This window comes from Erpetoichthys calabaricus, chromosome 12 (genome assembly GCF_900747795.2).
Source record: "Erpetoichthys calabaricus chromosome 12, fErpCal1.3, whole genome shotgun sequence".
In the NCBI taxonomy this organism is placed as follows: Eukaryota; Metazoa; Chordata; class Cladistia; order Polypteriformes; family Polypteridae; genus Erpetoichthys; species Erpetoichthys calabaricus.
Window position 1 is genome coordinate 129030194 of NC_041405.2, and position 16760 is coordinate 129046953.

A 16760-nucleotide genomic window follows, 5' to 3' on the forward strand; every position below is an offset into this window, starting at 1 on the left:
TTTCATGTGTTTTATAAATAGGTTTAGTCAAATTGACACTTTATTTATAGATTTCTGTTACAGAATTGCACATGGCAAACTCTTTTCTGCTTGACTGTAGATTGAGCCCTGCGAAGGACCCAGTCCATGTGCTCCTTGCCTCACACCCAGTGCTGCTGGGATAATAATAATACAGGTATGTTTACTTAAATAAGTATTGTATTAGGTTACTTGTTATTTTAAAAAGTAATCGGACTACATAATGCATGTTATTTTTAAGGTGTTATCCTACTGATTCCAAATTTGCATAGCTGATCTTAGCACTGTACATTCAGCTCATCAAAATAAGTCGAGCGATTTCTGAAATATTGAAACAGATTTCAGCCAGGAGAAGGAATAATGCGATTGCCTGAACATTTGCCTCTGTCAGTTTATCTTGTGCATGCTTCTATCCATGGCTTCCGAAAGTGTGTGCACGAAACAAATACATGCACAGACTACAAAATCCTTTCAGTAACCTGGTTAAGGGTTTACATGGCCACACAATCTAATTATTTGTGGAGAAATATGTCTCCCTTCACAAAATGTCAATTGAAATCTGCTCCAATCACTGCTCTCTCTCCCTTGGGTACACTGTCCATCACTTCATCCAACTCACTCCACAAATCTCATCCATTACACACCTATCTTGCAAGGCATATGCAATAACATCATATGCTGCTGGCGAGCTGCGTGTTCTGCTTGTTGCTTGCTGTTGTTTTAAGAGCTGGGAGCACATGAAGCGTGTCTGCCTAAAGCATTCCAACAACTGCTAAGTTAGATGTCTGTGAACTTGTTTTAAATGTTGTCTCACTGCCATGTCTCTCGCAGGACGTCAAATTGTCTTCCGAGAAGATCATGTCTCGTCTCCCTAGTCTTCCTTCCAATATTTTTTTTTATAATAGAGAGGCTTGTGCAAAGGACCAAAGCGCAAAAAGACAGAAGGGCAACAACATAGGAGGCAACGTCAGAACTCAAGAGACATGAGACCAACGGATTTGGCAAAAGAAAACATAACCTATGAATAACACCGATCACTAAATCAAAAGCTGCCCAGGACACCATCCACTCTTTCTCATTTATGATTTTTAGTTTGCTTTTTCAAGAGTGTTTATCTCCAGACTTTGCTATCTATTTTATTTTGTAATATATTTTCTTCTATTTGGCATTGTTATACGTTACTACCATGTTGCTTTTGTAATTTATATCTATTATATTTATTATATAAAAAAAATCCTGTGATGAGTCAAGACTTTTTCAAAGAGATCTGAGACGAGACTTTGGCCATGCAACTTTTTCAAGTCACACCCTCCTCTCAACCATATTCAACAAAGCACATGATAATCTCAACTCTCATTTGTGTGAATGCTTTTGACAGACGCAGCTTCTGCTCTCTCAGCTCTTATAAATTTTAACATTTTCCTCACTTTAAGTTCCCAACTAAAGAAGATGTATTATGTCCAAATCTTATTGAAGAATTTCATCACGAAGGGCTATCAACAGAAAAAATGAGTACACGGGCAATCCTAGCACAGAGAAACCATGAAGTCAAACAAATGAATGCCAGAAATGTCGATTGGTTACATGACATATTGGTTAAATGCATATCAATAGACTATACTGAAGCAGTTGGTGGTGATCGTGCGGAAGATGAAAGCATCAAGTTAAAATATCCCGAAGAATATCTACAACCGTTAATACCATCCAGTCTTCCACCGCACGAATTACTGTAGAAAGAAGCATGCATCCAAGAAAGGTAATGTAGTACATCTTCAGGGGATAACACTACATAACAAAGGAGATCTTGATATGCCATTCGTATTAAAACGTCATCAGTTTCTCGTTAGAATAGCTTTTGCAAAGACAATTAACAGGGACAATCATTTGAAAAAAATGTTTTATTTAATAGAGAGAAAGAAACGAAATTCAATCATGGGCAGTTATACGTTGCGTTGTCACGATGACAGTCCAAATACAGAATCAAACTTCAATGCGATACTGATGAAAATTTAAATCAAAAAGTTGTGTTTACTGAAGTTGTACAGTAAAAGTGCAAGTTTAAACAGTATTTGAGTGTTAATTTCAAAGCTAATCAGAACAAAGTCATATTACACAACGAATAACTGTATCGCAAAACACAATTTACTTTCAAATTATTATGTCTGACTCTTTTTTAATATGGTTAATTACTTGCTGTAATGTAAAATAGTTCTATTATGCACAGGTAACAATTTCACTGAAAATAACAATCTGTTTAAATTGTACATCCGCATCCCCTTACATGAGCTGCTGAACTGTAAACAGGCTAGCACATAGCGCCAGCCCAGGGGTTGGCGAGCAAAGCAAGCCCCTTAAATGTGTGTGTGTGTATATTGTGGGGAACAGCCCGGACACAGACAGGCAGACATCATTTTGTCACCCAACACACGTTTATTTACAGTCTATTATGTACAGTTTTAAATGCCACATAACCCCAAACTCCCCCAAAGTCCAGGCCAACCACTATGCCTCACTCTTCAGGCTGCCTCTGTGTCTCCTCCTGAGACCTTGTCCAACTGCTCTCCCGACTCCAGCCTCATTGTGAAGGGAGGCGGCCCCTTTTATTAGCACCCGGATGTACTCCAGGCGTGTTCCGGCAATCTCCCATGAACACGCCCCAGTGTGGCGGAAGTGCCGGCTGCATACCCGGAAGCACTCTGGGTGTCCCCACTCGTCTTCCCCCCAGCACTTCCTGGTGTGGTGGAAGTGCTGGGGTCCAGGGTTCTCCAGGCATGGGGGCGCCCTCTGGCGGTGACCACGGGCCCCTACAGGGTTGGAACCAGGGCGGTCACCCCCTCATGGTCTGGAGGAGGCATAAGCCCTCCTCCCGTCTTCCTGGGCGTCCCGGCTGGGTGCCACAATAATTTATATATTAAATATATATATATATATATATATATATATATATATATATACAGTACTGTGCAAAAGTTTTAGGCAGGTGTGAAAAAATGCTGTAAACAAAGAATGCTTTCAGAAATATAAATAATGACTGTTTATTGTTATCAATTTACAAAATGCAAAGTGAGCAAACAACAGAAAAATCTAAATCAAATCAGTATTTGGTGTTACTACCTTTTGCCTTCAAACCAGCATCAATTCTTATAGGTACACTTGCACAAAGTCAGGGATTTTGTAGGATTATAGTCAGGTGTATGATCAACCAATTATACCAAACAGGTGCTAATGATCATCAATGTCACACGTAGGTTGAAACACAGTCATTAACTGAAACAGAAACAGCTGTGTAGGAGGCTTTAAACTGGGTGAGGAACAGCCAAACTCTGCTACCAAGGTGAGGTTTTGGAAGACAGTTTCATGTCATGGCAAGATTGAGCACAGCAACAAGACACAAGGTAGTTATACTGCATCAGCAAGGTCTCTCCCAGACAAAGATTTCAAAGCAGACTGGGGTTTCAAGATGTGCTGTTCAAGCTCTTTTGAAGAAGCACAAAGAAACGGGCAACATTGAGGATCGTAGACGCAGTGGTCGGCCAAGGAAACTTAGTGCAGCAGATGAAAGACACATCAAGCTTATTACCCTTTGAAATCGGAAGATGTCCAGCAGTGCCATCAGCTCAGAACTGGCAGAAACCAGTGGGACCCAGGTACACCCATCTACTGTCCGGAGAAGTCTGGCCAGAAGTGGTCTTCATGGAAGAGTTGCAGCCGAAAAGCCATACCTCCGACGTGGAAACAAGGCCAAGCAACTCAAGTATGCATGAAAACATAGGAACTGGGGTGCAGAAAAAAGGCAGCAGGTGCTCTGGACTGATGAGTCAAAATTTGAAATATTTGGCTGTAGCAGAAGGCAGTTTGTTTGTCGAAGGGCTGGAGAGCGGTACAATAATGAGTGTCTGCAGGCAACAGTGAAGCATGGTGGAGGTTACTTGAACATTTGGGGCTGCATTTCTGCAAATGGAGTTGGAGATTTGGTCAGGATTAATGGTGTCCTCAATGCTGACAAATACAGGCAGATACTTATCCATCATGCAATACCATCAGGGAGGCATATGATTGGCCCCAAATTTATTCTGCAGCAGGACAACGACCCCAAACATACAGCCAAAGTCATTAAGAACTATCTTCAGCGTAAAGAAGAACAAGAAGTCCTGGAAGTGATGGTATGGCCCCCACAGAGCCCTGATCTCACCATCATCAAGTGTGTCTGGGATTACATGAAGAGAAGGATGTGAGGAAGCCTACATCCACAGAAGATCTGTGGTTAGTTCTCCAAGATGTTTGGAACAACCTACCAGCCGAGTTCCTTCAAAAACTGTGTGCAAGTCTACCTAGAAGAACTGTTGCTGTTTTGAAGGCAAAGGGTGGTCACACCAAATATTGATTTGATTTAGATTTCTCTTTTGTTCATTCCACTTTCTTACCCATAGGGTTTACCAAAGCTATTGAGGTCACTCCTCAATAATTAGAACTGCGGTAAAAGTAAGACATTGTTTTGTTGTAAGTGAAATGCGACCAAAAGAGTTTGACTTTAATGTGTGTCTCGAGGGTTCCTTCATGTTTGTTAGTGCTGGTGATAGCGAGTCTCTATGTAGAGAATTATATGCAAAACAATTCAGCATGACTGGCAATTGGCACCACTTGACACTTTGTTGAGGTAGGATCTCTGTGAATGGGTGTGTTACTCTTCAAGAGTGGGAGCCAGTGTGCCCAGTAAATGTCCCTGTTAAGTCTCACAAACTTCACAATGATAAAAAAGAAATTTAAAAAAATGGTCTGTGAAGGACCAGGTTATTGAGGCACACGTAAATGTGCCAGTGACAGTTGCAAAAGAAAAAAATTAGAAGTGCCAATTAATTATTTGGGTTGTAGGAGAAAAACCCAAAAACATACAAGGAGAATATGCAAGCTCCAAACAGATTTGGAATTTGCATGCTGAATCTATCAGGCAGTGGCATTAATCAATGTGCAATCATGCTGTGCCAATCCAATAATAATAATAATAATTCATTACATTTATAAAGCGCTTTTCTCAGTACTCAAAGCGCTATCCACACAGGGAGGAACTGGGAATCGAACCCACAATCTTCCACGTGCCAATGAAGGTAAGTATTTATAAAAAGTGGAAGCATGTCGGGAAATGAACAAAATACCACAGAAGCAGCAACTGTCAACAGACCAAGGTTTGTGCTAAGATTTTATGGGAAAAGTGACACTTGGAGAATGTGTAATAGAAGAATCAGAATAACTTGTAAATTTGTCCTCTATTTTCATACTAAACTGAGAAATTTGTTTGAAATATCACTTGTCATTAATTCATGAAAAGTCATCCAGACATTATCTGGAAAGTAGCAAAAGCACACACAGGCAGTCATTCTCTGCTGCCTTAATCCAATTCAGGATTGCCAGAGGCTGGCGTCTGTCCCACTAGTACACAAACACTCACCAACTACACTAAAAAAACGCATCACTCCACTGCTCTCTCACAATTTAGAGTTGCCAATCCACCTAAAACACACATCCATGGACCATGGGGATGTGTGAGAAAATACATGCACATGAGAATGGCAGGGACATGGATTCAAACCTTAGCACTGTAGCAGTGCTAATACTCCACTGGAGTATTGCTCAGAAATATTATTTAAAGGAAAACATTTTAATAGTTTTGAATAAAGTTACCCGAGTAATGAGAAAACAAATATATATAAATTTAGGCAGTAGTCACAGCATTATCCCAGGTATATACATAGCTGCTGCTGCTTCTAGTTCTTTCAGCTGCTCCCATTAGGGGTCACCACAGCAGATCATCTTTTTCCATATCTTCCTGTCCTTTGCTCCTAGCTCCGTTACACCCACCACCTGCATGTCCTCTCTCATTACATCCATAAACCTTCTCTTAGGCCTTCCTCTTTTTCTCTTGCCCGACAGCTCTATCGTTAACATCCTTTTCCCAATATACCCAGCATCTCTCCTCTGCACATGTCCAAACCAACGCAATCTCGCCTCTCTGACTTTGTCTCCCAACCGTCCAACCTGAGCCAACCTTCTAATGTCCTCATTTCTAATTCTGTCCATCCTCGTCACACCTAATGCAAATCTTAACAGCTTTAATTCTGCCACCTCCAACTCTGTCTCCTGCTTTCTGGTCAGTGCCACCATCTCCAACCCATATAACATAGCTGGTCTCACTACTGTCCTGTAGACCTTCCCTTTCACTCTTGCTGGTATCAGTCTGTCACAAATCACTCCCGACACTCTTCTCCACCCACTTCATCCTGTCTGCATTCTCTTCTTCACCTCTCTTCCCCTCACTCTGTACTGTTTATCCCAAGTATTTAAACTCATTCACCTTTGCCAACTCTACTTCCTGCATCCTCACCATTCCTGTCTTGGTCCTACTGACCTTCATTCCTCTCCTCTCCAGAGCATACCTCCACCGGGTCTCGTCAACCTGCTCTCTACTCCCACTTCAGAACACAATGTCATCCACAAACATCATAGTCTATGGGGACTCCTGTCTATAATCTCATCTGTCAACCTGTCCATCACCATTGCAAATAAGAAAGGGCTCAAAGCTGATCCCTGATGTAATCCCACTTCTACCTTGAATGCATCTGTCACTCCTACTGCAGACCTCACCACTGTCACAATTCCCTCGTACATATCCTGTACAACTCTTGCATACTTGTCTGCCACTGTCGACTTCCTCATACAATACCACAACTCCTCTTTAGGCACCCTGTCATATGCTTTCTCCAGGTCAACAAAGATGCAATGCAACTCCTTCTGCTCTTCTCTATACTTCTCCATCAACATCCTCAGAGCAAACATTTCATCAATAGTGCTCTTTCCTGGTATGAAACCATACTGCTGTTCAGTAATCATCACCTCCATTCTTGACCTTGCTTCCACCACTCTTTCCCATAACCTTGTGCTGTGGCTCATCAGTTTATTTCCACTGTAGTTATTACAACTCTACACATCCCCCTTATTCTTAAAAATTGGTACCAGTACACTTCTTCTCTACTCCTCACACATCCTCTCACTTTCCAAGATTGCATTAAACAATCTAGTTAAAAACTCCACTGCCAACTCTCCTAAACACCTTCGTGCTTCCACAGGTGTCATCTGGACCAACGGCCTCTCCATTCTTCATAGCTGTCCTTACTGCACTTCCTGATTCACTATTTCCCCATCATCCAACCTTCTCCCTCTCTCTCCCTTTCATCACCCCACAAAGTACTCTTTCCATCTGCTCAACACACTCTCCTTGCTTGTGAGTACATTTCCATCTTTATCCTTTATCACCCTAACCTGCTGCACATCTTTCCCAGCTCGGTCCCTCTGTCTAGCCAATCTGTACAGGTCCTTTACTCCCTCCTTAGTGTCCAGCCTCTCATACAACTCATCATATGCCTTTTCTTTAGCATCTCTGTTCACCTTTACGCCTTATCTCCTTGAACTCCTGTCTACTTCTTCATTTCTCTGACTACCCCACTTCTTCTTCAACAACCTCTTCCTCTGTATACTCTGCTGTACTTCCCCATTCCACCACCAAGTTTCCTTTTCTTCCTCCCTGTTTCCAGATGTCACACCAAATACTTTTCTTTCTGTCTCACTTACCACTTCTGCTGTAGCTGACCAGCTATCTGGTAACTCTTCACTGCTACCCAGTGCTTGTCTTACCTCCTCCCCGAACTCAACCTTAACAGTCTTCATTTTTCAACTTCCACCATTTGATCCTTGGCTCTGTCCTCACTCTCCTTTTTCTTAATATCTGGCATCATCCTACAGACCACCATCCTATGCTGCCTAACTACACTTTCCCCTGCCATCACTTTGCAGTCTCCAATCTCCTTCAGACTGACCCTCCTGTACAGGATATAATCTACCAATGTGCTTCTTCCTCTACTCTGGTACGTCACCCTGCCTTCCTCCCTCTTCTGAAAATACATATTCACCACAGCCATGTCCATTCTTTTCGCAAAATCCACTACCAACTGACTTTCTGCATGCCTCTCCATGGCACCATACCTACCCATCACCTCCTCATCTCCTCTGTTCCCTTCACAAACAGGTCAATTGAAATCTGCTCCAATCACTGCTCTCTCTCCCTTGGGTACACTGTCCATCACTTCATCCAACTCACTCCACAAATCTCATCCATTACACACCTAACTTGCAGGGCATATGCAATAACAACATCCCATCTTCCATTTCTAGCTTCATAATCATCACTCCATCCGATAATCTTTTCACCTCCAAAACATACTGACATACTGTTCCTTAAGAATAACCCCTCCCCAATTTCTCCTCCCATCCACACCATGGTTAAACAATTTGAACCTGCCTCCGATACTCCTGGCCTTACTCCCCTTCCACCTGGTCTCTTGCACACACAATATATCAACTTACCTTCTTTCCATCATATCAACTAATTCTCTCCTCTTCCCAGTCCAACTGTCAACATTCAAAATTCATACCCTCACCATCATTGTGAAAAAAAAACACAAGTACCTGGAAAAAATATTTAATTTAAATTAAAAAAAAAAAGGATGTGCACAGAGTTTACAAAAAATAGTCATGTTATCACAAGACCACCAGGACATTTTAGAAAAGAAAGAAAACAAACAACAAAAACCTGGATGGCAATGAACAACAAGACATGCTGCTCATTTTTATTTCTCTCAGAACATTTCCTCCATTAAAGAAAAACCATAAACGACAGAACTAAACTGAAGTGAACAGATTACGGGGCAAGAGTAAGTACAGAAAAAGTGCAGATTTACATTTTTTGAATCCCAAATATATGTTACAATATTCCTCATTGTGGTTGTTAACTGTATTTTTAGGTTTCCCAGAAATTTTCCTTTGTTGTTTTCCCCACCATCTCTATTAACACAAATAGCTAAAAATATAAATCTATAATTACAATTACTGTTGTAGCTGAGGAAAAAAAGAGCTTAATAGATGTTCATGTCACCTATTTGGTTCTACTGTGCGTCTGATTGACTCTACTTCAACTCACTTGTTGGTCCATTCAAATTTTGTAAACAGTAGCAGTGCTTGCTAACATGAAGAACAGTCCATATTTCATGATGTCCATACGAAGAGACATAAACCAAAATGAGCTTGCAATATAGAAGTCCATAGGACCTGAATATGTCTCCAGGCTTTGTCTTGTCCTGAAAAAGCCATAAAGAATGAAGAGATATGGAACAGCAGAAAGTGAAAAGGCCAAGTCTGAGATACAAGAGTAATATGGGTACAATTTGTCAGAAATTACCATCACAGACCAGACACTTCTTAGGCCCCAAGTACATCTTCACTGCTTCATATGGTCATATCTCAATTTATAGATATGCTTGCAAGTGTAGTCAACTGATTAAACTAAGGTACGTATATCACTTTAAAGTGCAGGATATTAACAAATGTCACAAACACAATCCATTGGCACATCCTCTGTTGTAACTTTAAATTTAAAGTCTCAATGTATAATACATGAAATTTCCATAAAAGCAAAATATCACTGAAACAGCAATTCTTCCAATCTAACTCAACTACTCTCAGCCATTGGGTATTGAGGCACTTGTAATTCACTATATTCTTATAGAAACAAGTCACACAACCAGCTAGAATGTGAACTGAGGGGATGGGGTAAAGAAAAAAAGCTACCTCAAGTACAACATAACTGTTCTTCCAAAGTAGCTGGAATGGTGGTGGTTCATGCCACCATCTTGATTTGATATTTTGCTAAAGAGACTGAAGAGATAGGCTGGGCAGAACTGCTAGTTCTTGTTGTGTGCGCTTCTTAAAGAAAAGTGCTACCAAAAATAAAGTTAACCTAAGACAGAGTTACTTAATCCTTTTCATGCACATGACTTGACCATCCAGTGTCTACAGATCTAGATCTACAATAAGCCAAACTCGAACACAGAAGAGCATAACACAGTTAACCTATTGAAAAAGGTGACTGAAGAAGTGAATCCTCTCCACTGGCAACACAATAATTTATTAGTGTTTTTGCCAAAAGCATGCCATTTGAAAAGGTTTTCAGCCAGCATAAGACAACAGATCCTTGTCACAGTTGCCAACACAGTATTTATTGCAGTTAGAAATAAGAAGTCTTCCAGCTCAGTTGATCAGAGTGAGTTCTTTATAGCTCACCTCCTAGGGTGCACCTTCTCATACTCTCTACATGTAAGGGAGCAAAACGGGGATGGGACCAGAGCCATTACGTGCTAGTGAAACCATATTAGGTTAACACCAGGAACACATAAGGTAAACTGATGTTAACACAGGATGAATTTAAAGCAGATAGCTGCACACCAGTAGTGAAAGGTGTTGAGTTGAGGACCTGAAGGGCTGCAGATCTTCATTTCAAACAGCTTCATAATTAGAAGCCAGGCCTAGCAGATAACGATGCCTGCTGTTTAATAATGTAGCTTGATAGTGCTTTAACTTTTTAAAGAAAAATCTTTATCCTACTGTAGATTTTTCATTTTTTGAGAACATTATCAATATGTATAGTCACCTGGAGCAGATTTATACATCTTGATGTTTCCATTCTCTAACATTTATTTCAATATATTTTATTGAAGGATAGGTTCTGCACTTTTTAAGTCAAAACATTTCTTTACAAATATGGGTTATATATGCATTTGCCACATGAAATTGTGTGCTTTCTATGTATGTGTAATTTTTAAAAAAATCATATATTTATATATATATATATATATATATATATATATATATATATATATATATATATATATATATATATATACACGTGTGGAAGTGTGTGTGTCAGTCCAGCCCAGAAGTGAGAGGTGGAGTTGGGGTAAGGGTTCCACCTCCAAAGAAACAGAAAACTCGCTTAGCTGCTAATAACACAAGCGAGGCAAGCAAATCAGAAAAACGAAACCTCAAAAAAAAGACAAAGTCATTTAGCTGCTAACAACGGCAAAATGGTATCCCTTTTACTTTTCCTCCCGTCACTAATGCACAAGCGATGTAAGTATGTTGGCAAAACGAATCCTCCTAGGCGAGAGACGCCCAGAGTAGTTCCTTTCAATTACCTGGCATCTCTATGTTCCAGTTTTTTTTCTCTGATATTTCATTAGTTTCTAGGACCCCAGGTTTTTTTACAGCACGTGCTTACACAGCAAGTGTGTAGTGTTTATATATAAAATCCTAAGCCTAAAAGTGGAACGATTTTATGTGACTTTTTTGTCATGCTTTAAACCAGGCTTATTTTAAAACCTACATATATATGTTTGGTATCATTCTTTTCAGAATTTATTGAACTATAATGTGATGTTGTTAGATTTTCACATTCTTATTCCATTTTTAAATTATAAACTAAAAAATATCAAGAACTCACGTCCCGCGAGACAAGACTTAACTAAGAGTACCAAGAGATTTAATCATGCCCAGGGCCGCAAATAAAACAAAGAGTAGAACAGCTGCTGTACAGGCTTTTAAATGTTTGAAGCGCCACACAAGATGCAGATCATGTGGCATGGCAACAAGCCAGCAGCTAATCAAGTAAAGAGGAGGTAAAAAAACCAAAACTATTTGTTTCCCATTGTATCACCATTTAAGAGGGGGTTTCGGAGAAGCGACCGCGACTCCTTGGGGTGTGTTCAGCCCCCCTCTTCACAACGAAAGTGGCAGACTGGCTGCAACTAGGGGCTGGGCACCAAAGGTTCCAGGGGGACTTGGCCCTGTAGTATGTACATACAGGGGGTCCTCGGGTTACGACACAGTTCCGTTCCTACAACAGTGATGTAACCCAAATTTTGGTGTAAGTCAAAACACACCCTAGCCTAAGTCACTTACCTATCCTAACACATTTGCAAAATCATAATCTAGAACATAAAAATACAACTAAGCCACAGAAAAAGGACATAAATATACTGTACTGTAGTAACAGAAAAAATAAGTGTAAAAAAAATCCTTATCTTTATTCCTTCTCACGTCTCAATTTTTTTAAAGTTTTTTTGGGAGTGAGTGTTGTAAACTCGAAACATCTTATGTCGAGACGTTGTAACCCGAGGACCCCCAGTATATAATTTGTCTGCATTGGCGCTTTACAATGGAAGGTATGGGACATGGACAAAAAGATGAAAAATTTTACCAATTACATCTATTTTTCAAGCCAAGACAGTTGAGTACTGATCCGTGCCTTTCGTATTTCTAATATATGTTTGTGACAACAAAAGGAATATTGAAATAATAAATGTATTGCATATTCATTGTACTATGTTTCTTGTAGTAAAGATGTTTTCTATTCGCTTGTGCAAGTTCTCAAATAAGTTTGGAAGTAAATCAAAACAAAACCAACCAGGTGAAACTGAAAGTTTACTATGATTTGGTCTTTCGAGAGGAAACCACAGCAAGGGGTGAGAAAGGGTGTTGCTCAAGAAGACTAAGTGCTGAGCTATCACACACAGCTAGTCTTCTTATAAAAAAAAAAAAAACCTAAAGTTAACACAGACACTTAATGAACTATATACACAGGCTTAAATAGAACCATGTCAACTGAAGAGCTGGTGGTTCCTTTGTCATTTGCACCTCATCATCAACTGAATCCCGGCAACAATTAAAATCTTTATGCAGTTGTTTAAAACTAATAGACTGTTAAAGAATGTGAAACATAACAAGCTAAATTAACTAAGCCCAAAATACATATTGCTTTAGTAGTAAATAAGCAGGCTACTAGGAAAACAATTAAAATGAAAACCTGCAGCCACTATGTCCCATCTGGATGTAACTGAAGAGTTCTGCCATAGTGCAACTGCTTATCTGTTTATTTAGTTTTGATTCACTAATGATAAAGTTTAATGGTTTACTGTACTTTGTTACCATAACTGTCTGTCTTACACACTGATGGAACAGATTTTTTAGTCCGCTGGCACCCTTCCAAATTCTCTCCTAAAAACAAACTGAGCATACTATGAAACTTCCAAAAGGCTAACTGATAGTTAAAAAATACTGAAACTGTGTAGTCCAAACACCACATTTTAACAGTAAACAACTTGGCATTTTATTGAAGACCACACATCCCTTTTATTAGTGCAAACTATCTGTAGTATATTAAACCAACACTTACTTCTGCGTATCATTTAGTGTTACAAATAATCTCTGGACACACCAATGAACAGGAAAGTCCCATTTCATCAGGTCTGAGTGGGCAATGTCACCATTGCTGCTTTTTATAGGCATTTATTTATTTTGCATGATACCAAACAATCTAAACATTATCTGACTCAATGACTATGTGTTGCCTTGGTAGCCGTTTGTACCAATGTGGACTTTTGTAGTGCCTAGAAGCTATAGGAAGCTGAATGTCATCCATATGAAGACAAATATGTAACAATAAGTTACTATCTGACACCTCCTCAATGGTCCTTTTCATACTGAAATATTAAGAGCCAAGTTGTGACTCTTCAGTTTCCAGGTCATCGCGGTGTGACTTTGTACTTGCACCTATATCTTCAGAATAGTACATCCTATCTCCAATATGAACTCTCACATGTCTCTGCAGATGACCTTTCACTGTGAATTGTTTGCCACATTCAGTACAACAATATGGCTTCTCTCCAGTGTGGATTCTCATGTGCTTCTGAAGTCCACCATTTTGTGTGAATCTTTTCCCACATACTGTACAGCAAAATGGCTTCTCTCCAGTGTGAATTCTCCTGTGTGTATCAAGATGACCTTTTTCTGTGAACCTCTTCCCACACTCCGTACACCCAAATGGTTTCTCACCAGTATGGATTCGTTTATGCCTCTTAAGGTGGCCTTTGTCTGTAAAACATTTACCACATTCAGTACAACAATATGGTTTCTCCCCTGTATGCATTCTGTTGTGTTTCTGTAATGGGCCCGTCTGAGTAAATCTCCTTCCACATTCATTGCAACAATATGGCTTCTCCCCAGTATGAATCCTCTGGTGCCGCTGCAGCCCCCCTTTCTCTGTGAATCTTTTGTCACATTCTGTACAACGATATGGTTTCTCTCCAGTGTGAATTCTCTTGTGTCTTCTCAGTCCACCTCTCTCAGAGAACCTCTTCTCGCAGATTGTACAATAGTACAGTTTCTCGCCAGTGGGAGTCACCTTGGGTATCTGTAGCCCTTTCTCTAAGAATGTCCTGATCCACTCGGTGAAGGAAAAAGGTTTATTTTCAGAATGAGTTGCCTGATGCTCATCACAATAAGATCTCTGTTCAAACCCCTTGCCACACACTTCACAAAAATGCAGAGCTTCTGTAGTCTCAATCTCCTGAGGAATTTTAGTACCATCGAACCCTATCAGCTTTTGAACCCGCCGTTTACTGCACTGCAGAGAGCCTGATTTTAGACTCTTGGACCTTGAACCCCTGACACTTTTGTTCTGAAGATTAATTTTATTCTCTTCCTGCTCAGAGTTATATGATGTAAAGAGTGATGTTCCATGTTGTAGACCTAAAAAGAAGGGGAGAAAAAAGAAAATATTTAACAATCAAAATTAAAATATATTTTACATAAACTGTGCTACTCTGGTCTTTGTATCGCAAAGTATCAATCAGCTTTGGAGAACTGCATTTACGCCAAGGAGTGACGAAGGCTTAGACAGATAATTTGAAAGTATCTTACAAGATAAACAAAAGTGGTTAAGTGGTTAAGTGCATGCAGCATTCAAAGAGAGACCAACTGAACTGAACCACTTAACAAAAAAAGGATAGTGGAAACGCCTGGCTGAAATACCCAAGATTTGCACAAACATAAGCAACTACTTAATAATAAGCCAGAGCAGGGTAAAAATATCCTTTAACTGAAAGAAAAAAATGCACTATAAAAGTCTGAATTTATTTATTTGTTTTTATATTTAACCATGAAACTGGTCTACATTGTGCTTTGAAACATGATTTTGAACAGAGCCATACAAATGTCTGGCCAACGTGAATGTTCTGAAATTAACATTAAGAGCCGCTTATGTCACCACTGTTTTAGATTAGCCACAGGTTCAAGAGATGGCCACTCTGTTTAAAACTGGTCTTCATTATTACTTAGCTGGTACCACAGGTTCTCCTCCTACTGGTGTGGATTTTCCTCCCACATCCTAAAGATATGTATGTTAGAATATCTGACAACTCTAAACTGACCTCAAATGAGTTAGTGTGGACACCGGTGACACCTTACCCAAGGTTAGTTTCTGCTTCATGCACAATAGGATAAGCATTGCTTTCCAACAACCCTGAACTACAGTAATCCCTCGCTATATCGCGCTTCGACTTTCGCGGCTTCACTCTATCGCGGATTTTATATGTAAGCATATTTAAATATATATCGTGGATTTTTTGCTTGTTCGCGGATTTCTGCGGACAATGGGTCTTTTAATTTCTGGTACATGCTTCCTCAGTTGGTTTGCCCAGTTGATTTCATACAAGGGACGCTATTGGCAGATGGCTGAGAAGCTACCCAACCAGAGCATGTATTACGTATTAAATAAAACTCCTGAAATATATTGTGAGCATGGGGGCTGTTCGCACCCCTAGAGGATACGGCTGCTCCTCAAAAAACGCTGAAAGACTACCTTCACATTGCTGCCATCCTTGCTGGGCTTACATGTGGCTAATTTGTCTAGCGATATGCTTCCTGCACGGTGCTTCGCATACTTAAAAGATCAAACAGCACGTATTGATTTTTGATTGTTTACTTTTCTCTCTATCTTGCTCTGACATTCTCTGCTCCTGACGGAGGGGGTGTGAGCAGGGGGGCTGTTTGCACCCCTAGACGATACGGATGCTCGTCTAAAAATGCTGAAAGATTATCTTCACATTGCTCCCTTCCGGCTTTGTCAAGCGACATGCTTCCCACACGGTGCTTCGCATACTTCAAAGCTTGAACGGCACGTATTGATTTTTGATTGTTTGTTTTTCTCTGTCTCTCTCTCTGACATTCTCTGCTCCTGACGGAGGGGGTGTGAGCAGAGGGGCTGTTCGCATACTGGCCTAGAGGATACGGACGCTCCTCTAAAAAATGCTGAAAGACTACCTTCACTTTGTTCTCTTCCTTGCAGCTGCTTTGTCCGGCGGTGCTTCGCATACTTAAAAACCAAACAGCCCTACTGATTTTTGATTGTTTGCTTTTTTCTCTCTCTCTGACATTCTCTGCTCCTGACGCGCACTCCTTAGAAGAGGAAGATATGTTTGCATTCTTTTAATTGTGAGACGGAACTGTCATCTGTGTCTTGTCATGGAGCACAGTTTAAACTTTTGAAAAAGAAACAAATGTTTGTTTGCAAGTGTTTGAATAACGTTCCTGTCTCTCTACAACCTCCTGCGTTTTTGTGCAAATCTGTGACACAAGCATGACAATATAAAAATAACCATATAAACATATGGTTTCTACTTCGCGGATTTTCACCTTTCGCGGGGGGTTCTGGAACGCAACCCCCGCGATCGAGGAGGGATTACTGTATACAAACTGCGTTAAGCCAAAAGAATGGATGAACAACTGTAGCCATGTTAATTACTGTGATAGTGTGGATGGGAATAATCTGTTCCCTTATCATGGTTATGTATATGTTTTTATTAAAAAGCTCTTTTTGTTGTTGTTGTTGTTGTTAACTTCCTTATTAAAGTGTGACATTCTCCAAGTTAAAACTGGTCCAACACACAGCTGATTGGTCACACTATCACACTGTCCAAGCAAGGACGAATGATACATTTCAATTTAACACTATGATAAAAAGA

At 40.1% G+C, this 16760-nt stretch overlaps 2 protein-coding genes across 2 annotated transcripts in view; one reads left to right on the plus strand and one right to left on the minus strand.

Annotated features, from left to right (window-relative positions):
- The window catches only part of LOC114661546 (uncharacterized), a 245107-nt gene that overhangs the window by 148065 nt on the left and 80282 nt on the right, over positions 1 to 16760 (plus strand). The window lies entirely within an intron of this gene.
- LOC114663155 (zinc finger protein 845-like) overlaps positions 1 to 16760 on the minus strand; it is a 52312-nt gene that overhangs the window by 31340 nt on the left and 4212 nt on the right. The window contains exons 4-5 of the mRNA XM_051935407.1: positions 13451 to 14487; positions 9047 to 9203 (exon numbers count right to left, since the gene is read on the minus strand). Of these exons, the coding sequence (XP_051791367.1) occupies positions 9047 to 9203; positions 13451 to 14487 (1194 nt within the window). The remainder of the gene's footprint in view (positions 1 to 9046; positions 9204 to 13450; positions 14488 to 16760) is intronic.